Source organism: Lagenorhynchus albirostris, chromosome 15, assembly GCF_949774975.1.
Source record: "Lagenorhynchus albirostris chromosome 15, mLagAlb1.1, whole genome shotgun sequence".
NCBI classification, from domain to species: domain Eukaryota; kingdom Metazoa; phylum Chordata; class Mammalia; order Artiodactyla; family Delphinidae; genus Lagenorhynchus; species Lagenorhynchus albirostris.
In genome coordinates this window covers 5942564-5964035 of record NC_083109.1, presented here as the reverse complement: position 1 = coordinate 5964035, position 21472 = coordinate 5942564, and the positions used below count along the sequence as shown (strand labels likewise).

At 53.5% G+C, this 21472-nt stretch overlaps 1 protein-coding gene across 3 annotated transcripts in view; it reads right to left on the bottom strand.

Moving 5' to 3' along the window:
* Positions 1-21472, bottom strand: part of BMP7 (bone morphogenetic protein 7) — a 90515-nt gene that overhangs the window by 29475 nt on the left and 39568 nt on the right. For all 3 annotated transcript variants that reach the window (XM_060122498.1, XM_060122497.1, XM_060122499.1), the window contains exon 3: positions 532-680. In XM_060122498.1, coding sequence (XP_059978481.1) covers positions 532-680 — 149 coding nt within the window. The remainder of the gene's footprint in view (positions 1-531; positions 681-21472) is intronic.

The window sequence follows — 21472 nt, the reverse complement described above, 5'->3', positions numbered from 1 at the left end:
GGGGCAACTGTGCCCGCATGGGACACCTGGCAATGTCTGGAGACGTTTTTTGGGTGTCACAAGTGGAAGAGGCTATCTATCTATCTAGTGGGTAGAGGCCAGGGATACTGTTAAACATCCAGCAATGCCCAGGACACCCCAGAATGTCCTGTGTCCTGAGTTTGGGGAGCCTGCATCAGCACGTTCTACGTTCGGGCATCCCCGGAGGTTCAGCTGAAGTGCAGCTTCTGACGCCGCGGGCCTGGGACGGGCCAGAGAGTCTGCATTTCAAATAGGGGGAGGCCACCCATGCTGCTGTGAGCAACGAGGCCTCACCCAACCCAGCTCTGGCCAACTGTGTAATCATCTTATGCAAAAGACGTAGGGACTGCTTTCACTGTGGATCAAAAAGCTGGACAGTAAGTACTGATGGGGGAGGGGGCAGGGGAAGCCTGGTCCTGATGGAGACGAGCATGTGCACTGCCGAGATCCTCCTCGAGTCCACGGCTGCGGGCCGCACCCGCACGAGCTGCGGTGCTGGCGTGGACTTACCATCCAGAGTCTCCACCGAGAGCTGCAGGCCCAGGTTGTGCCGTGGGTTGACCACCCAGTGGTTGCTGGTGGCCGTGATGTCGAACACCAGCCAGCCCTCCTCCGAGGCCCAGAGGGTGCGGCTGTCGAGCAGAAACAGGTCTGACTCCCTGCAAGAGAGGAGAGAGACACAGGCTCCGGGTCAGCAGGTCATGGTTCGGTCTCCCCCCGCCCGCCGTCAGCCAGCCAGCCACTGATGGACAGGAGGACCTTGTGAGGCAGGGGAGCTGGCAGGAGGTCTGCCAGTCCCCCCAAAGTGGGTTCATCAGACCAAGATCCAGCCATGGAGACCCCCAGGTAGCAGCCGTGGTGGGGAGACAGAGTGCAGAAGAGGTGTAAAGAGATACGTGCAGGAGACAGACGCACCGCTATGAGACCGATGCGCCCTTCAGATTCATTAGGGGGGATGCCAATGAGACAGAGCACAGGAAGGCAGCAATTACACAGCCTCCATGATGCCACAAGTTTCAGGAAACAGAAGTCCCCTTTCGTTGGCTTATTCACCACTTGCCAGGCGCTGTCCCCAGTGTGGTACGCACATTCTCATTCAGTTCTCACAACCCTAAGCTGCGGGAGTACTATCATCTCCGATGAATCCATGGTAAAACCATGACATGCCCAAGGTCATTTAGCCGGGAAGTTGCTAGCCTGGGGGTTGGAGCCCAGGCAGCTGAGCACCAGTGCAAACACGCCTCATTTCCACACTGTGCCACTTCTTCATGAGCCCACCACGTGTTAGGAGGTGGACCCCCATGCAGACTGACATCATTAATAGAGGGAGTCCTTTAATTCTCTCTTCCTCAGATTTGTAGTAGCAAAATGGGTAAAACCACAATTGACCTTGTAGTGGATGGAGGATGAATGGATGGAAATGGATGGATGGATGGAGAGATGGATGGATGGAGAGATGGATGGATGGAAGATTGATGGACGGATAGAAGATTGATGGATGGATAGAAGATTGAGGGATGGATAGATGGAAGATGGATGGATGGATGGATGGATGGATGGATGGACAGAAGGATGGATGGATAGATTTTTACATTCCTAGGTAGTAGAATTCTAGTATGTAAGATATCTTAATGTCTCTTTTGCACTTTTAATTATAAGGATTCAAAGTTTAAATATTCTGAGTCCTTCGATAGCCAGTTAGGATATCTGAGCTCCTACACTCTACCAGGCTGTGGGTACAATGATGAACAGCACCCAACCAGCTCCTGCCCCAGGGTACTGACAGTCTCTGTCGTACCTGGAGGGATCTAATTTTCCTGGGAATTAAGGTGAATTTTCTCTGCTCACACCTTATCAGATGTATCAACTACTGATTGAGCACTTACCACCTGCCAAGCCCCGGGTTGCACTGCCTGCCCAGATCATGTCACTGAGTTCCTACAATAACTCTCTGAGGTGGGTAATATTAACTGTACCCCTGTGCGGGTCTCAGAACCGAGGCTCAGAAAGGCAAAGATGTTAGCGCAGGGTTACGCTGCTAGCACACAGCTGAGGCAGGACTGGAAGCCCACCGGGCCCCCTGGGAGGCTTGCAACCATACAAGAAGAGAAGGTCTTCTGGACGCTGCCTTTGCTCAAGTGTAGCTGTCATCATTTCAGAGCCTTTGGCGAATTAAACCCATCGTATATAACTCACTAAGCCCTCGGCCGAAGCGAGCGGCAGATACCCGCTCCTTGAGATGAGGCACGATCTCCCTATTGACCCCATCCCCCGCTCTCTCTCCTAAAAACTAGGGCTGACCACCTCTTCATCTTTCCTGTGTGGTCTGCAGACCTCCAAGTTGGTGAGGTCTCTGTTGCATCATAACACATTAGACATTTACCAAGCATATTAAAATGTATGAGACTCAGAGAAGGCATGCATGCAGAAAACAAACTGGCAATGTTACCCAGTGTCTCAAGTGTACTTTCACTCGGAACCCAGTGGCAATGCACCGGGCGATTAACAGGTCACTCAGAGAAGTCTACACAGGTTGGAGAAGCAGGCTCAGAAGCAGACAGGAGCCAAGACAGGTGTGAGGGTGCAGGGCTGTCTCATCAAGGCACAGCTCTGGGGAGTGAGGGAATGAATTTGAGCTGTATTTCCCTCTTTGACTGTCTCCATCCAAACGTCTGAGGGCAGAGGATCTAGTTGGCCTCGTCAAGTCCCTGCCCCGCCCTTGGCCACGGGAGGGCTGAGCACTCCACGGTGATGGACAACATCACCGGGACCACAAGATGGAAACAGGGGTTATCCCCACCTCACGCCCCCCAAAATCCCACTTTTTAAGTGATACTCAGTAATCGCCGGAACCCAATTCAGAAAATGCTGAATTATATTATGCCACGCATGTGAACGAGATGCGACTTCTGATCGTACGGCCGGCAGAACGGAGCCACACTACAAGACAGGGCGTGGTCTCTTGACCAGCCAAACCGCAGTCCCTTGTGACTGCAGGACACTTGCTGCCTCTGTAATACAGAGACATCAGAGGGGCAAGGACGTCTTTTTAGAGCCACCGAATATTTTGAGGACACTCACTTTCATGGCCAAACTGAATTAAAATAACGAGACAATCTTTCATGACCCGTTTACTTCTACTTCTTCCCAGTGCCTTTTCAGAGGTAGTTTCAGAACTGTCTTGGGGGCACGTCCACACAGATTTTAAACTTCCAAACAAGAATTTCCACTGTCTTCATCTCCAATCTGCCTTGATGGCTTTCCTGGCTGTGGAGATTACCAAGACTGTGAACGCACGCGTTCGCTGCTCTAGATAATTAACAGATGAGAGAGGAAGCACCACTCCGAAACCAAACAACTCCCTCCCTCGCTCAGGCACCCAGGGCCCCGGTCGGAAGCCTCTACAGCACAGCACAAGTCACAGACCTGGGTGGCAACTTCGCTGGAAAATTATTTGCCAGAAGATGTGACCAGATATCTGGATAGGCCCTGACTGACAGTCAAACAATGAATAGCAACTTAGGGAATGGAATTGGGCCTTTGAACAGTGAGCGCCTTGCCAAACGGTACTACACGTTCTCTTGTTACAGCCAGGACACCGCGGGCCAGATGTTACAGGCGCGCGCTGACTCATCACGAATCAACATGTGTGCGTGTGCGGACTCCCTCTCCTGAGTCCTAGCTTGCAGTGCGTTCCGGGCTTGCTGGGAAGAGCCAAACCTTCGTGGAAGGCATCGGGACAGGAAAGCCCTGTCGAGGCGGGAGGAGTGAGATGCTAACACAGACTCTGCTTTGAGACAGAAAGCCCAGCCCCAGGTTGGCCGCGTGAACGGGACAAGGGAGCAATTACCCAGCAGCTGTGTCCGGACTGACAGCTGGGAAAGTGGGAATGCCTCGCTGCCACCTCCAGCATCTTATTCGAACACAATGGTTCTTACAACTGGGAGGAACCAACAAGCCCTTTGGGATGTTTTTATTTACCATGAACATACTGGCCTCCCTGACGAGCCCAGGTGACAGCAGAGGCAGAACGGCTCAGGGTGGGAGCCCCGGGGAACCTAAATGCACTCCTTCCCCTTTCCCACTGCTAAGAATCTAGGTACTTTCCACGCACCAGCTCCCTGATCTCCAACAGTCAGGTTATTGTTCCCATTTTATAGATGAGGGAAGTGAGGTTCAGAGAGGGGAAGCCCACTGCCCACATCGATAAACCTTCTAAGTGACAGAACCAGGATACAGCGCCGGAAGCGTGACCTGAGGACTTGGTACTTAAGCCCCATCACCTCCTTAACTCACCCTCTGGCCAGGAGGGTGTCCAATGCTGCACGATGCATGTTATTGTCACAACACTGTGTGGAGTAGAGAAAATACCAGAGGGGGGATGACGTCCAGGTAGCAGGGAATAGAGAAGGCAAGTAGGGCAAGCTAGCTCATTCCAGAGCCTCACTTTCCTCCTCTGTAACATGGAGAGAACGCCCTCTTTTTCAGCAGCTGGGGAAGCCGACTGAAGACTAGCCTAGTGACAAACTCCCAGGGCTCCTGGAGCAACGCTATAATTACTACAAGTCATGTAAGTGCCGGTGTACACTCCCTGTTGGACGGTAGGAAATTCTGGGAGGGGAACTTTATCTATCTTGGGCCCAGTCATTACATGACTGCCCAAGATCCGTGCAACAACAGACCACACATCCATTCAAACAACGTTCGCCTTGGACGCCTGCACTCATCAGACAAGGATCTCCGGGTGCTCGCAGTCGGGAGATTTTCTGCAAATACGGCCGTCAACAATTCCTCCCCTCCCTCCCCACATGCAGCTCTCTCATAAATCGAGGAGGTCTGCTCCACCTCTGACGTCTGCACTGACCACCCGACTTGTCGTGGACTCAGTGGCAGGGAGGCCCTGGCATGTCCAGGAGGAAGACGGAAGAGGCTTAGCAGATCTGCTTCTGCTGCCCACTGCACTGGCAACCCTGACTCTTCTGCGGGAGAGATGACATGGAAGGGGAAGGGTTAGAGGCTGCGGAGGAGGGGGGTCTCTGAGGGGAGAGAGAGAAAAGCCAAGCCAGCCCTCAGCAGACATGCCGGCCAGGGTGTTCCAGCCCCAGCCAAGCTCTCAGCTTCCTCAGGGACTACAGCAGACGCTACCAAGAGTAGAAAAACTGCCCAGCTGAGCCCTGCCCAAATTCCTGAGCAATTAAATGATTGTTGTTTAAGCCACTGCGTTGTAGGTGGTTTGTTCACCACGGAGATAGAACCCAAACAACAGTCACACTGTTCAGAACAGAAAAACTGAAAATGAACCATCTACTGAGAGGGACGGGTAAAAACAGAGGGTGTATCCAAGCGCCACACAGCTGTGTCAAAGGACCATATAAATCCATACTTCTTGACAAGAGGGAAACACGGTATTAAGTAAAAAGGTGTCATAAAACAGTATGCAAATTTCTGGAAAAATACAATATGCTAAGATTGGTTAAAAAAAAAAAGGAAATAGAAAATTTGAGTCACCCAACATGCACTAACAAATTGAAATAAAAGGCCTTTCCCCACACCCAGATGGTTTTATACCGTATATTTGCCATATTATCAAGAGATAATTCCTTCTGGACTTCCTGGTGGCACAGTGGTTAAGAATCCGCCTGCCAGTGCAGGGGACACAGGTTCGAGACCCGGTCCGGGAAGATCCCACATGCCGCGGAACAACTAAGCCCGTGTGCCACAACTACTGAGCTTGCGCTCTAGAGCCCTCGAGCCACAACTACTGAGCCCGTGTGCCACAACTACTGAAGCCCACGCGCCTAGAGCCCGTGCTCCACAACAAGAGAAGCCACCGCAGTGAGAAGCCCGTGCACCACATCAAAGGGTAGCCCTCGCTCGCCGCAACTAGAGAAAGCTGGCGTGCAGCAATGAAGACCCAACACAGCCAAAAATAAAATATATACATAAATAAATAAATTTTTTAAAAAAGAGAGAATTCCTTCTTATACAAATTGGTCGAGAAAATGGAAGAGGGAAAAGTAAGAACCAGTATTGTAAAGCTAGAATGTTATTGATTCCAAAGATGGATAAGGCCAGTTTCAACAGACATTTCTTTAAAGATATACAAATGGCCAGTGAACATATGAACAGAGGGTCAACATGATGAGCCATTAGGGAAATGCAAATCAGAACTACAGTAAGTTAGTACTTCACAGCCAGCAGGATAGCTAAAACCAGAAACACAGACAATAGCAAGTATTGGCCAGGATGTGGAGGGACTGGAACCTTCAGACACTGCTGGTGGGAACATGAAACGGTGCAGTGAATTTGGAAAACAGAACGGCAGTTTTTTTTGTTGTTGTTTTTTTGTGGTACGCGGGCCTCTCACTGTTGTGGCCTCTCCCGTTGCGGAGCACAGGCTCCGGACGCGCAGGCTCAGCGGCCATGGCTCACGGGCCCAGCCGCTCCGCGGCACGTGGGATCTTCCCGGACCGGGGCACGAACCCGTGTCCCCTGCCTCGGCAGGCGGACTCTCAACCACTGCGCCACCAGGGAAGCCCAGAAGAGCAGTTTTTTAAGAGGTAAAACATAGAGTTACCAAATGACCCAATAATTTTACTACCCAAGAGAAATGAAAATCCTATACATGAATGTTCATAGCAGCATTACTCATAAGAGCCAAAAAAAAAAATGGAAACAACTCATATATCCATCACGTGATGAACAGATAAACAAAACATGGTAAGCCCATACCATGGAATACTATTTGGCAGTAAAAAGGAGTGAAGCACTGACACATGCTACGACATGGGTGAACTTTGAAATCATTATGTTAAGTAAAAGAAGTCAGACACAAAGGACCACATATCGTAGGATTCCATTTAAATGAAATGTCCAGAACAGGCAAATCCACGGAGACTGAAGAGATTAGTAGCTGCCAGTAGCCGAGGATGGGGAAAAATGAGGGGAGGCTGGCTGCCAATGCGCATGGAGTTTCCTCTGGGGTGGTGAATATCATCTAAGATTAAATAGGGTAACCTTAAATAGCACAGCTCTGAATATACTAAAAACCAATGAATAACACACTTTGCAAGATTGAAGTGGATGGGATGTGAAATAGATCCCAATAAAGTTATATTTTAAAGAGTGAATAAGCCCAAAATGTAGGGCACGGTGTCACGATGCTAACAATTTCTTTAAGGTCAACACACCTATGCGTGGAAAGCCTAGATGCACGTACTCCGGAGTTGCAGCAACAACCCCCCCCGAGGCTGTTTCTCGCCTCTACACACACACATCAATGTTGTCGCAAGTCAGCGAGCACAATCTATTTCTGAAAGAAGTGAGATAGTACGAGGTCCACATTGTTTCCATGTTTTCCTGGGGACAGTCCTGCCCGTTCCTCCAGGCTCACACAGGCAGCCGGGGGAGACCCAGAAGGCAGACTTCACCCCTCCTGAAACCCAGCCTCCCCCAAAGCCCTGCTCTCCGCGAGGCGTGAACCGCCAGTGACCCCAACTCCGTGGCAGAAGGGGCGTTAATATTTAACCACCGGCCTGGGGACACAGTGCTGCTGGGGCATGCGGGCTCCTCTTCCCAGGGACACCATGAGAGCGGCCGAAATCTAACCCATGGGGGAAGCAGGAGGAAGCCCACACCATCACCTGACCTAGTTTCCAGAATCTCAGCCCACCTTCCCCTGGAAAGTCCAACCACAACGGAAAAGTGGGTATTTTAAAATCTCCAACGTGGGAAGGCGGAAAGTCCTTTTTTTTTTTTTTTTTTTTGCCCTCTGGCTCCTTAGAGACTATTTAGAGACCGTGATCTCAAGGGCCTTCGCCCACGAGCCTCTCGGGAGTAGTAAGAGCCCCACGCAAGATGCCACCGGCTCCGACCAGGGCCTCAGAGACATTGTTAATGCTTTGCATACACTCAGCTCCCAGGGAAGCAGCCCCGGGACTGAGACTGGAAGCCTGGGGATTCCTCTGACCCCTGGGGTTTTCCAGGTAGGAGCAGGACCCATGGGAAACAAATTCCAACGGGGTCACCCAGTGCCCATTGCCTGGTCACCTGGGACTGTCTCTGTCCAGTCTCAGCATCCAGTTTCACTCTCCTTCCCCCTGACCCTATAGCGCTGTAGGAAGGACACCGCCTTCCACCTGCCAGTGGGGCCCAGCAGTGCAGGGTCCTCACAGCCAAAAAGGACCTTGGAAATCCACTCCGGATGCTTTAATTTTCAGCCCGGAAGACCAGAGTCTGGTGTACAGGCCGCTGGTGGCTGCACGGGAATTAGAACCCAGTCCTGGGCCTCAGTCTAGGCCAGTGTGATGGAGGCCGAGACCCAGCTTGACTCCCTCCAGGATCCCTCGGACACAGTCCATCACCGACAGGGTGCAGACGCAGGTTGGGGTTCGGAAGGGCCACATTCGGAGTCACCCAAGGTCTCTCCAGGAGGCCTCACTGGTGGCAGGGGGCATCAGCACCCCAGCTCCATATCCTGGGCACCCACTGTGCGCCAAGCTCTTGAGTGACGTTCTCTCACCTAATCATTCCTCTTCCAACCAGGTAGACATAATTACAGCCCCTACTTCATAGATGACACAACTGAGCTGCAGGGGAGTTAAGACAGCATCCTCAGCTAGTGACCGGCCGGCCCCCGACCGGAAGTGACATGAAGCACATGGGCCCGTTCTTCACATCCATGCCCCCAGCCAAGAATCCCTCCCTGAGGTTAGAGGAGGTGGAGAGGATCCAAGAGAGAATGCGGCTGGCCCCGTGCCAAGGTTCCCCCCAACGCCATTAGAAAAAGGGAAAAGAACTTGTGGTGTGCGGAATGATACCCCCCTCAAAGACATCCACATCTAATCCCCAGAACCCGCGGATTACATGGCAAAAGGGATTACATCAAGGATTTTTGAGATGGGAGATGACCCTGGATTATCCAGGTGGGCCCCGTGTAATTACAAGGGTCCTCATAAGTGAAAGAAGGTGACGGGAGGGTCAGAGAAGGAGATGTCGGACAGAGCAGAGGGCCGAGTGATGTGACTGCTGGCGGGAGCCACCAGCCGAGGGATTCAGGTGCCTCTAGAAGCTGGAAAAGTCAGGGAAACAGGGCTTCCCTGGTGGCGCAGTGGTTGAGAGTCCGCCTGCCGATGCAGGGGACATGGGCTCGTGCCCCGATCCGGGAAGATCCCACACGCCGCGGAGCGGCTGGGCCCGTGAGCCATGGCCGCTGAGCCTGCGCGTCCGGAGTCTGTGCTCCGCAACGGGAGAGGCCACAGCAGTGAGAGGCCTGCGTACCGCAAAAAAAAAAAAAAGTCAGGGAAACAGATTCTCCGTAGAGCCTGCAGAAGGAAGGTAGCCCTGGGGACATCTTCTTAGCCCAGCGAGACCCATTTCAGACTTCTGACCTCCAGAACTAAAAGATAACAAATTTGTGTTAAGCTACTAAGTTCGCGGTAACTTGTTACAGCAGCCAGAAGAACTTAAGAATTTCCCTCCTGAAACACACTCTGAACACCTCCTATGTCTCAGGAGTTCTGCTGGGAACCAGAGGTACAAAGGCAGCCACAGAAGGAGCTCTGGGTGCATGGGCCATGAATGCATCCCATAGTGAGGGCAAGTAAACACTGACTAAGTGGAGTGGAGGAGGGGAAGTGCCCTCTGCGTGACCAAGACAGAGCAAAGCACTGGATTGGGGGCGGGGGGGGGGGCGAGGCTGTCCAGGGAAGTGTCTCCTGAGGGAGGCCAGAGGGGTGAGCAAGGCCGATGCAGCCAACAGGGCAGGAAGGGCATTGCAGCAGAGGGAACAGAATTCGCAAAGCCTCATGAGAGAGGCTACCGTGGAGGGGGTGCAGGTACTTGGTGAGCACAGAGGCGTGCGGCGGCACGGAACTGCAGGGCGTCCTGGCCACGGGAAGGTTCAGATGCTGGGAGAACTGAGAGGCTGGCAAGAGTTTCAACCAGGGAGTGGAAATAACTGGCTTTGGGCAAACTCTCCCTCACCCCTGCTCTGACCCTCACCCTGTGGCTCTTTGGGAAACTGCATGGCTGGACATTTTATTTTAAAACCCTGCATGTTGCAAACCGCTTCTGGGCCTCAAGAACATTCCTCAGAAGGCAGCGAGTGATGGAGAAGCCAGAGCTTTCCCAGGCTAACATGATGTCACGGAGCGGGGCAGTCATGGCGCTGCTAAGGCTGAGTCAGGCTGGGAAGCCAGCAGCCCGCTGTGCACCTGGAGACAGCCCAGCCTGCAAACACCAGCCCTGCAGGGAAGCTGGGAAGGAGATCAAAGGAGCCGGCAGAGGAAGTGGGGCGTGGCTGTCATGAGGCTCCCGGGTCAGGGAGGACCCAGCCCAGGTCCCCGCACCCCACCTGGGGCTTCAGGGAATGCCCCACCTTCTTCCAAGTCACCCAGACAGTCCCTGGTGTCCCCGGGGCGGGAAGGTGAAGTCAGAGAGGTCCAAGGCTTTTTTTAAACACTTTTTTTTTTTTTAAGGCTGCGCCTGTCCAGGAAGACTAAAATTAAGTCATTTCGGGAGAAAGGTGGAAAAATACACAAAGAAGCACAATATTCTCCTCCCGCAGCCAGAGCCCGAGTCACCAGCCCACAGCGTCCCTGCCCCAGGACCATCTGTCTGCCTGTCTGTCTGTCTGTCTCTCCCTCCTCTCTTCCCTTCCCCATCCTCCACCTGGGCATTCACAGAAGGGTCAAGAACACCCCTGTCCAGGGTCCAAGAGGCCTGTGTCACAGGAGTCAGGGAGCAAATCAGCAGCCGTTAAGGCCTGGGGCTCAATCTGTCCGTCTGCAAGAGGAAGGATTTGGAGTTTACCAAGGTCTCAAAAACTGCTTCCCGGGCTTCCCTGGTGGCGCAGTGGTTAAGAATCTGCCTGCCAATGCAGGCGACACAGGTTCGAGCCCTGGTCCGGGGAGATGCCACATGCCGCGGAGTAACGAAGCCCGTGCCCCACAACTACTGAGCCTGCAGTCTAGAACCCACGCGCCAAAACTACTGAGCCCGCACAGCACAACTACAGAAGCCCGCGTGTCTAGAGCCCGTGCTCCACGACAAGAGAAGCCACCTCAATGAGAAGCCCGCTCATCACAACGAAGAGTAGCCCCCGCTCGCCACAACTAGAGAAAGCCCATGTGCAGCAACAAAGACCCAACACAGGGAAAAATAAATAAATAAATTAATTTTTAAAAAAACTTGCCTCCCATGAATAAGATGTCCAAGGGAGTAAAATGACACGGCTGAAAATCACAAAGGCTCTGTATTCAAGTAAGGTCAGGAAGCGTCACGTGATCACTGCTTCTTAAGAGATTTCATAATGCACGTTGGCTCGTTAAAGGTTCTGAGAAATCCTGCTGCAAAGAAATGTCTCCTCCAGCCACGGAGTGTGCTTGCAGAGGCTCTCAAACTCGTGTGTGAAAGCAGGTCACGGGGGCAGGAGGGGAAAGGGATCAAGTCTGCAATTAAAAATGGGATGCAGCTCCCAGCAGGAGGCAACAGTCAGGAGGTCTAAGTGGAGCCCAGGAGCCTCTTTGTGATGAAGTCGCCAGGGTGGCCCTTGGGTCACACTTTGGGGGGTCAGGGATGTATGCATGACGACACAAGGCTTTGGGTCCTAGGAAAGCCGAAATCAAATCCCTGTGGAGTGACCCAGGGCAAGCCAACCTCTGTCCTTCAGGTTCTTTTGTTTGTAATGTGGGGGTAACGATGAGGACTGTTCTAAGAATGCATCAGCTGGGATGGGACAGTCGAGATGCCGGCACAGAGCTGAAGACTCAAGGCTGAAGGCTCCAGGGTGCAGCAGATTCACTCACAACCACACCGTTCTGACTCTCATTCGAGATGCAATGATCATAGAACAGGTCTGGCGTGGAGACGGCCCACCGAACCCTACGATACCTGAGAGGCAGGCAGGTGCTGTTGTCCCCTTGCACAGGTGGGAGACTGAGGCTCAGGGAAGCTTCCAAACGCTCCCGGGGTGGAGGGAGAGCAGCCACCTGGAGGAACCTCAGAGCCTTCCTTCCACCCTCCTCCTCCCTCACTCCGTCTGTCCCCAGCAGCCGGCTAGGCTGTCAGAACCCCGATTCTGAACAGCTAACTGCCCTGCCCTAAACCCTTTATTAGGTCTTAGGATAAAAAAGCCAAAATTCACTAATGTGTTCCATGATAAGGGAGATGATGTAACTGCCGGTCCAAACTGGGAGACTCTGGGGAGAGGAAGGAGGCCATTATTAATTCCAGGTGGGCACATGGGGGCATTTAGTCACCCTCCCTATAGGCTCTGGGTGGTCTGGCCCCCCTCCCTCCCCGACACCTCCTCTCACTCCACTGTCCTTCCACCTGCCCCCCAGGGCCAGCCACTCCAGCCTCCTTTCAGGCTGCCATCTATACCAGACTCTGGCCCACTCCAGGCCTTGGTACATGCTGTTCCCACTGCCTGGAAGACTGTTCTCTGTCCTTTCGCCTCTGTCGTCCCTGGGCACCCTGCGGCTCCTCAGGGAAGCTTCCACTGACACCCTGATGGGTACGTCCTCATTATACATCCTCGCAGCCTCTCCTTTCCAGCACTCAGGCTAGAGTTTAAATGTGTTCATGTGGTTCTTTGGGTTTTCCTCTTTCCCCAACACATTTTAAGCTCCTTATTGGCCAGAACCAGTCCTACTTTGCTCACCTCCGTCGGAGCCCCAGCACCTAGCAAACAACATAGCACATAGTAGGTCTCAAATAGAAGACCTCTGAATGAATGTGCTGGTATCTTTGGAGTTTCTATCAGTCAAGGAGGTTTTCTGATGTCACTCTCTGTAGCTTGTGTTATTAAAAAGGAAGAGTGAATGTTTTTTCTAATGACTCAGGTGCTTCCAGAGATGCATTTGCCTCCAGTGCCCTGGGCCTCCGCCCACCATCCACCCTGTACCCACCGGGAGCCCCCTCCCAGGTCACGGGCACTAGGCTGCCTGGTCACACACACTGGTCCGTCCCCAGGCACCTCCACGTTCCCCACCTTCCACAGGTCCTGGCTAGGTAATCACAGGGTGGCCAAACCTCCCCCAGCCAACCCCCAGCTGGAGGCTGCCCGGCTGCCTGGGCTTCACCTCCTCCATTTCTATGCCCTCAGCACACTGTCAAGGTCAGCTCCTTGGTCTGCACCTGTCAGGAGAAACCAACAGGACGCAGACAGGCAGGGGGCTGCGGCTGGGAAGAAAGTCAATCTCAAATTTACTTTGGGACCCAACTGTTGCTCCTCCTTACTTAAGATCCCAAGGTTTGGGCCCCAGAATTTTCCAGAACCCTGGAGACCTGGCATTCTGTTCACCCTGGGTGGGCTCCATACAGAAACCAAACGATGAGAAGTGAGCCGCGCTGGGGATTTCAGTGCTCCGAGGTGAAACATAAAGGTCCCTGGGGTCGCCCCAGAACAACCAGGCCGTGTGGGGAGCACCACGGAGCTCTGAGATGGGAAATCCCACGTGGCCGGGCAGCTGCCGGCATCTGGCATCGTGGAGGTGGGCGGGCGAGACGCCCAGGACGGGAGACTCATTTTTCAAGACTCTCCCCGGTTGCCCCATTTCCTCCGGCCTCCAGCTCCGGACGGAAATAGCACAAGGTAAGTGCATCCTCTTTCACGCACACTCAAGGAATAAACACACCAACGCAAACCCAGTTTTTGTGCTGTGTCATCGTTCCTACTTTTTTTTTTTAAAAACAACCACAGGCTGTTTTAAGATTCCAAACCCAGGCGAAGAAAAGTTAAGTGAACCAGGCAGACAAGGGAGAGAGGAAATGAACTCAGCAGTGGAGTCTGCAGACAGAAGCAAGTGTCCTGAGCACCACAGTCAAGGTTTTCGAGAACAAAGGCCAGACCCGAAGCTCGATGCAGAGGAGGGAGGGGGTGTCTGAGACCAGTGGCTCCTTAAACCAAAGAGTGGCGGCAGGAAGAGGCGAGGCTGAGGACACACCTGCTGTGCCAGGTGCCACAGGTGCCTTGCGCTGCTGGACCCCCGACAGCCTACCAGGTGCACACTCTCTCGTCCTCTGTCATGTTCTGGGGCCCCCCGGGAGCAGATCCTGAGTCAAGGGCTTGAATGCAAGTGGTTCGTCTGAGAAGTGACCCCAGGAACCACCTGAAGCGGGGCGGGAAGTGAGGCAGGGATGGAAAGGGGCCAAAACACGGAGCTGTGGGCCTCTGGGGCTCACACCCGCTGGGCCCCCGGGGCGCTGCGTGAACACAGCTCAGCGTGGGGCTTCCTGGGTGCGAGGAGGCTGGGCTATCTATCCACCTGCGATGGAAGGTGAGGGGCTTTGACTCTGCAGTGAGCTGCACACACTCCTGGGGCAGAGAAAGCCCTGGGCAGGAGAGGCCGGTGCTGCGCGGAAGTATCTCGCGTGCGGTGCCCGTCAGCCATTGCAGTGAGGAAGGACGGAGGCCCTGTCCCAGGTCACAGCTGGCGAGGCCAACACGGCAGGAGTTGCCCACCCTTGGAGGCCAGACATGGGCTGCAGGAGAAATTGCAGGGACCCCCTCTCCCACAATGGCTGGTAGGGGTGGGACCTGGGAGAGAAGACCCAGCGCTGAAGGGGAAGCCAGTGGGCGGTCCCTCTTCCAGCCCAGGAATCAAGACTGTGGGCCTCACAGATTCTTCTCCTGGGAACTCAGGGTCACTGGGATGCACCCCGATCCGCTGCACATGTAATGCCTGACAAAGCAGGGCTCTGCTGGAAAGCGCTGTCCAAGGAGAACCCCATTTCCTTCCCTTTGACGATGACCGACTCCCTTGCAGGCTGCTCGTTCTAACTCTCAGTCCCGCTCGAAAACCTGGCTCACAGACCAGCACTCCTACACTTCCCCAGCCTACAGGCCCAACCCTGGAGCCAAAGGTTGAGCTCAAATCCCTAACCTCACATCAAGGGGAAATAGGAAGTCTGCTTTTGGACCCAAGTGTCATCTTTAAAGAGTCCCTAACTAGGTTCTGAGGAAGAACCAAAAAAATTAAAAATCCTAACTCCGAAAAGGCTCTCATAATCTAGTTTCCATGCAAGAAGGGAAACCACAGGCTTTGTGCCAGGCACCAGAAAGGGGTGGTGTGCACTGGTCGAAAGCCCCAGAGGCCACAGGGCGCTCCAGGCTGAGGACCTAGCGAGCCTGACCACCTGCGTCCAGGTTCAGAGGGTGTGGGATTCGAGTTGGAGTTTGAAAGAGGTAAGGTTGAGACAGACGAAGCAACAGTGGGAGAGGATTATGTACAAACGCTCCGTCAAAAGCTGGCTGAGGGGCTTCCCTGGTGGCACAGTGGTTAAGAATCCGCCTGCCAATGCAGGGCACACAGGTTCGAGCCCTGGTCGGGGAAGATCCCACATGCTGCGGAGCAACTAAGCCCGTGCGCCACAACTACTGAAGCCTGAGAGCCACAACTACTGAAGCCCACGCGCCTAGAACCCGTGCTCTGCAACAAGAGAAGCCGCTGCAATGAGAAGCCCGCGCACCGCAACGAAGAGTAGCCCCCGCTTGCTGTCAACTAGAGAAAACCTGCGCGCAGCAACGAAGACCCAACGCAGCCAAAAATAAATAAATAAATTTATTTATTAAAAAAAAAAAAAAAAAGCTGGTTGACTGTCAAGGTCATCAGAAACAAGCAGAGCCTAAGAAACCCACAGGCAAGATGTGCCCAAGGAGACGTGATGACTAAATGTCATATGATGTCCTGGATGGGGTCCTGGAGCAGAAGAAAGACACTGGGTAAAAACCAAGAAAATCTGGGTCAATTATTGACTTCAGTTCATAACAATAATGCATCAGCATGGGTTCCTTAACTATAGCAAATGCACCAAACTAATGTAAGAGGTTAACAGGGGAGCCCGGGTACAGCGCGTATGGGAGCTCTGTGTGCCACCTAGTCAATGTTTCTGTGAATCTAAACCCATTCTGAAAAGTATGATCTAGTAATAAAAAGTAAATTATGTTTTTCTAAACTCTGGTTTCCAGGGGGGTGGAAGGATTAAACTAGAGTGAGGACTGAAGAGACAGGGAAGGGAGACCAGCTGGGGGAAAGCAGAGGCCAGAAAACAAGGTATCTCTGGAGAAAAGGGGGGCGTGCGAGAGCCAAGCTGGCTGGACCACAGGTCATGTGTGTGTGTGTGTGTGTGTGTGTATCTGTGTGTGTTGCGTGCCTGTATCTCTGTGTGTGTATATGTCTGTATGTGTATCTGTGTGTCTGTGTGTGTGTATACAGGCGGCAGCTGGAGGTGAGGCTGGAGCTGGACTGTGGAAGGTGTGCATCCCTGCAGTAAAGCACTGGACTTCCAAGGTACAGATGAGAAGCATTCGTATGTGTATAGACAGCAACAGATATCTATACCCAGGTCGCTTGCAGGGCCAGCCTCATGGGCATGTGACCTGGGCAATCACCCAGGAGCCCACACATACGAGGGCTCCATGCTTGGTTTAATGCTCTGCAGTCACTGCCTTGAAATCCTTAATGCATTTTTTTTTTTTTGCCCGCGCTGTATCGCATGTGGGATCTTACCCTGACCAGGGATCGAACCCGGTGCCCTCTGCAGTGGGAGGGCAGAGTCTTAACCACTGGACCACCAGGGAAGTCCCCTTTAATGCATTTTTAACAAGTAGTCTCATGTTTCCGTTTTGCACTGGGTCTCACAAAGTATGTGACCAGTCCTGGGAGCTTCTTTTTAACAATTAATAATAATAATTCCATACTGTATGATTCTAACTGTACGACATTCTGCAAAAAGCAAATTTATGGAGACGGTAAGAAGATCGGTGGTTGCCAGGAGCTGAGGGGAGGGGAAGGATGAACAGGCAGAGCACAGAGGATTTTTAGGGCAGTGAAAGTACTCTACATAAAGATACTGTGATGATGGATACATGTCATACACATTTGTCCAAAGCCATAAAATGTACACCAAGAGTCAATCCTGATGTAAACTAGGGACCCTGGGTGATAATGATGTATCGATGGAGGTTCCTCAGTTGTAACAAATGTACCATCTCGTGTGGGATGTGGATAATGGGGGGGCTGTGCACGTGTGGGGATGGGGGCTATAGGGCAAGTCTCTGTACCTTTCCTGCAATTTTGCTGTGAACCTGAAACTGCTCTAAAAAAAATCTTTTTTTAAAAAGAATACTAACAAAGACTTCCGGTCCCTACACCAGATTGGCTGCGGTTAAACACACGAATCTGTATTTTTCTCTTTAAACGTGGTCCCAGGGGGTCCTGACAACAGCTCAGCTTGGGCCCTCCCATCCCAGACCATGGGGCCGATGGATGGACCCGTGTGAGCAGGTACGTGGCTGGAGCTTAGTGGGCCTTTAGGGGGAGGATAGCAGTGAGCACGATGAATGGGAGGCAGGAAGGAGACAGGGTGGGGAGGGACTCCCCACTCAAGCCTGGGTCAGGGCCAGCAGCACCCCCTCCGGCTTATCCACAAGCGCAGCATCTCAGATGCTTCTGCCTGGGCTCCCCGGCTCCCGGGGGCTTTCCCTCCCAGGTGCCAGCACCCCTTCACCTGTGAACATCCAGGGTGGAAGTGCCCCTCCCCCTCCCCAGGGGTCCTGCAGGGGACATGTGACAACGTCTGGAGACGTTTTGGGTTGTCGCACCCTGGCAGTGCCATCTCACGAGCAGAGGCCAGGGAGGACGCTAAACACCCTATAGTGCACAGGGCAGCCCCAAGTGTCCGTGATGCCAGGTTGAGAAACCTGCCTGAGACAGCACTGGCGGATGAGGAGGTAGCAGCACGCCAGCTCCCTGACCCGTGAGTGCAGGGAGGGGTACGACTCACCCCTCCAGAAGTCCCCACAGGACGAGGGAGCCAAAGTCACCTTCCGCGGGGCTCTGCCCGGCACCACCCCCTTGCCTGGCTGCCTGTCTTTCCAGGCCCACTTCCCCATGCACCTGCTTTTTCTGGAAACGTTTTCTAATCGTGCACCTTCACACAGTCTTCAGCTCAGGGTCTGACTTCAGGGAAGCCTGACCTGAGACGGGTGGCCAGCAGGCTTCACTCGACGGCAGCTTCACTCAACTAGCAGCAGCTGCCTCAGCTAGCGGAGCTGTACTGAGGATTCAGGCCAAGGCCCGGGTAGGCAGGAAGGAGCTCTGTGATCTATTAGCGATGCCTGCCCTGGGTCCCTGAGGGGGTGTGGTGGCATGCTTGCTGGACTGCAGGCCAGGTGTCAGCTTTCCTTCCTCCATTTTTGGAGTGACAAAAGGCAAAGCCTTGGACATTGTGGAGAAAAGAAGAAAATGGTGCTGCTGGGGGCTGGTGGTAGGAAGACAAAGGAAGGACCAGTGTCTGGAAGAACCTTGAGCATTTACCCAGATGCTTACCTCCAGCCTGAACTTGAAATAACCAAGGGCTTCCTTAACCATGGTTGACTCCTTTCAAAATGTCCCTCTCCCGGTGAGCCTGCATTTCCCATCCTTACTGAGTTCACATCTGAGCAGGCACTTTTCTTCCCAGCTACAGATGACCCACTGCTCATGACCAAACTGAAAAATATTAATTCTCTCTGTCTCCTGCCAAAAAGGCTAAAGCAATTACGGGCCCTGATATGAAACACAGATGTTAATACATTTGGAAAAATAGACTCCTATGGACGAGCAGAGGTCCAAGTATGAAGTGCTTTTGGAATTAAAGCGCTGGGATCAAGTTATACAGCCAGCCCCCAGTACTGAAGCCCATTCTTCCAAAATTCATTCCAGTGTAGGGAATCCGGGGCCATGGCACACACGCTGACATGTCCCCTACTTGCAGACGAGAACCAATCCACCCTTGGGTACCCACTGGCACAAGCTCAAAATAATATAATTATAATCATCACAGGGAAACTTCCCTGGGATTGAAAAGTATTATAATTATGGGCAATTTTCACTTTTTGGAAATTGGGCTCAGATGCTGAGGAAAGGTTGCGAACGAGGTGTTCTCGGGTTTCAGCTCTGGAGGAGAGAACACGTTGGAAGGCTTGCTGGGACTGACGGGCCCAAGGTGGGAGGTGTGGGAAGTGTGAGAGGAGGGCCGGCGCTCCCCCGGCCAGCAGGGACCTGTTTCACACGGTCTCGTACCAGCCCCCGTGCTTGGTACTGAAACTCCTCTGTGCAAGACGCAGCCACAGTCTGTCAAGTCAGGAAGCCCACGGCTAGAAGGGCAGATCCTTCATGTACACGTGTTTTGCTGAGCACCTACTATATGCCAGCTTCCAGGTACTAAGGATACAACAGTGAGCAAAACACACTGGACGCCTGCCCTCATGGAGAGATCGTCTCTGGCCCTGCTGCTGGGCCACCATCACGGTCACCACGGCTCCCACTCAGATCTTTGTGGAAAAGCCCGATGAGGCTCATGCCGGGCCACGACCCATCCAAGTTCACGCAGCTTCCAAGTGGTGGAGTGGGAGGCAAATCCAATTGCTTCCAAAGCCCCTGGTCTTTACCAGCTGTCCACACAGCATCACTGGGGCAAGCGGGGCAGGTCTTCCATCTTCTCGGCCTCAGTTTCCTTGTGCAGAAAATACGTTTCCCTCCCATCACCCAATTCCTAGGATTGCCATGAAGGGAAAAGGAAATGTGTATCCATCAGCCAAGGAGGAAAACCAGATGTGACTGGGGACAGATGCAAACTTCCTTTCCTTAACCCTAACCTGCTACTGTGCCTCAGTTTCCTTGCCTGTAAAATGGGGTGGGTGATGGTACCTCCCTCAGGGGGTTGTGGTGGGAAGGACAGAGTGCTCTGAACAATCAGCTTTGTCATCGTCACCGTCAGCAAAGGCAGCCAACTCTTCTCTCAGTTCAGAGAACTGTTATCCACCTGGGAGCGTGTATATTACATCGTGAATTCGAAGGCATCTGCCTCATGGACAAGAGGTAAAGGAGCGGCCCTTTCCACAAGGCGGGTCTGCAAGGGGACTGACTGACGGGACATTTGGTCTCCTTGACCTTCACGGTCATTAAGCATTAAATCCATATGGAATGATGGGAACAGGGCAGGCACAGAAGAAGGTCCTCCTAAAGGCTCCCCAGCGCCATCGTCTGTAACCTCCTCTCCCAAAGAGGCATCTAGGCTGCCATCCGCTCACCTTGGGGAATCCCACACTGGCACTCACCAGCATCAACCACATCTCACGCACTCCCGGGAGGGGGCGCAGGGCAGGAGTCTCCACCCACGCTGAACGGATGACGTGACTCCTGCAAGGTCCCGCAGATCCTCAAAGGAACAGGAAAGGACAGGATCAAGTCCACTCTGGGGACTTTAAAAAAACCCAGTGTCAAGGCGATACTGGGACCCGTCACATCAGAATTCTGGGGGTGGGGCCCCGAAATTTTACCTAGTGCCTGGTTTTGAATTGCAGGGAGGGTGGGACCTTGGGAGGGTCATTTGACCTCTCTGTGCCCCAATGACCACATCCACAGAACGGGAGGATATAGACGTCTCAAGGTCGTCGTGAGGACTTAGCGTGCGTGCAACCTGCAAGCACTTGACGCACAGAGTTTGTCGCCACCGACTCCCTGACCACCGCTCGTATCTTCCCTGCGAAGCCAGTTAGGGGATGAATTACGGAAGGAAACAAAAGGCACCGAGATTTTAAAAAGCAACAAGGCCCACGATGGCCTTAGCCCGCAGGACAGGAAACCGACGGACATGTGGACATTTGGTCCCGGGCTGCTGAGCAGGGCAGCCCAACTGCGATTTGACTGGCGTGACGTGGGCTGGACACAGCAGATTGCCATCTGCTCAGAGGGGGGGGGGGGGGCGCCGGATGCAGGCTTTTTCCAGAGTGAGCCTGTTGGACACCTGAGTGGATCCCAAGGGGCCCTGGCTCCTGCTGGAGCCGCTCTGTGCTGGGATCTGGAGGGGGCCTGGGGGAAGGCAGCCAGAAGTGCCTGGGTGCCCTGGACCAAGCTGCTCTCCCTGGACCTTCCAGGACGTTCCGGCTGTGCCTGGGCAGTCAGTGCTCCCTCCTTGCCCTCTGCGGAGCTCACGCCCTGTGGCGGAGGGTCGTGATGCAAGGTGAAAGCCAGGAGAGTGGAACCGGGCATGCAGGCCTTCAGCAGGAAGGCTCCAGGAGATTCCGGAAGCCTTCAGAACCACAGTCCGCAGGAACTCCACCCTCAGCCTGCCCCTTCCCTGTGCCACTGACACTGTTAATCAGGGCCTGGACCACACTTGGGCCTCAGTCCAATGGGAGAGAAACAGCGTTCTTGGAGAGACCAAGGCAAGAGGAACTTGGGGGCCTGGGCTAGAAGAAATCTCTCCCCTTCCCTCTCCTGGGCGCATAGGACAGCCCACAGGGGAGGGAGAAGAGAGAGCTCAGCCACCTGTTCTCAGACCTGGCTACACAGAGAAGCACCTGGGAGCTCAGAAAATACTGAGGCCCAGCCACACCCCAGGCCCTGATGTAGCCAGAGTCGGAAAAGCCCCCCCAGCAGGTGGTTCTAATGCACGGCCA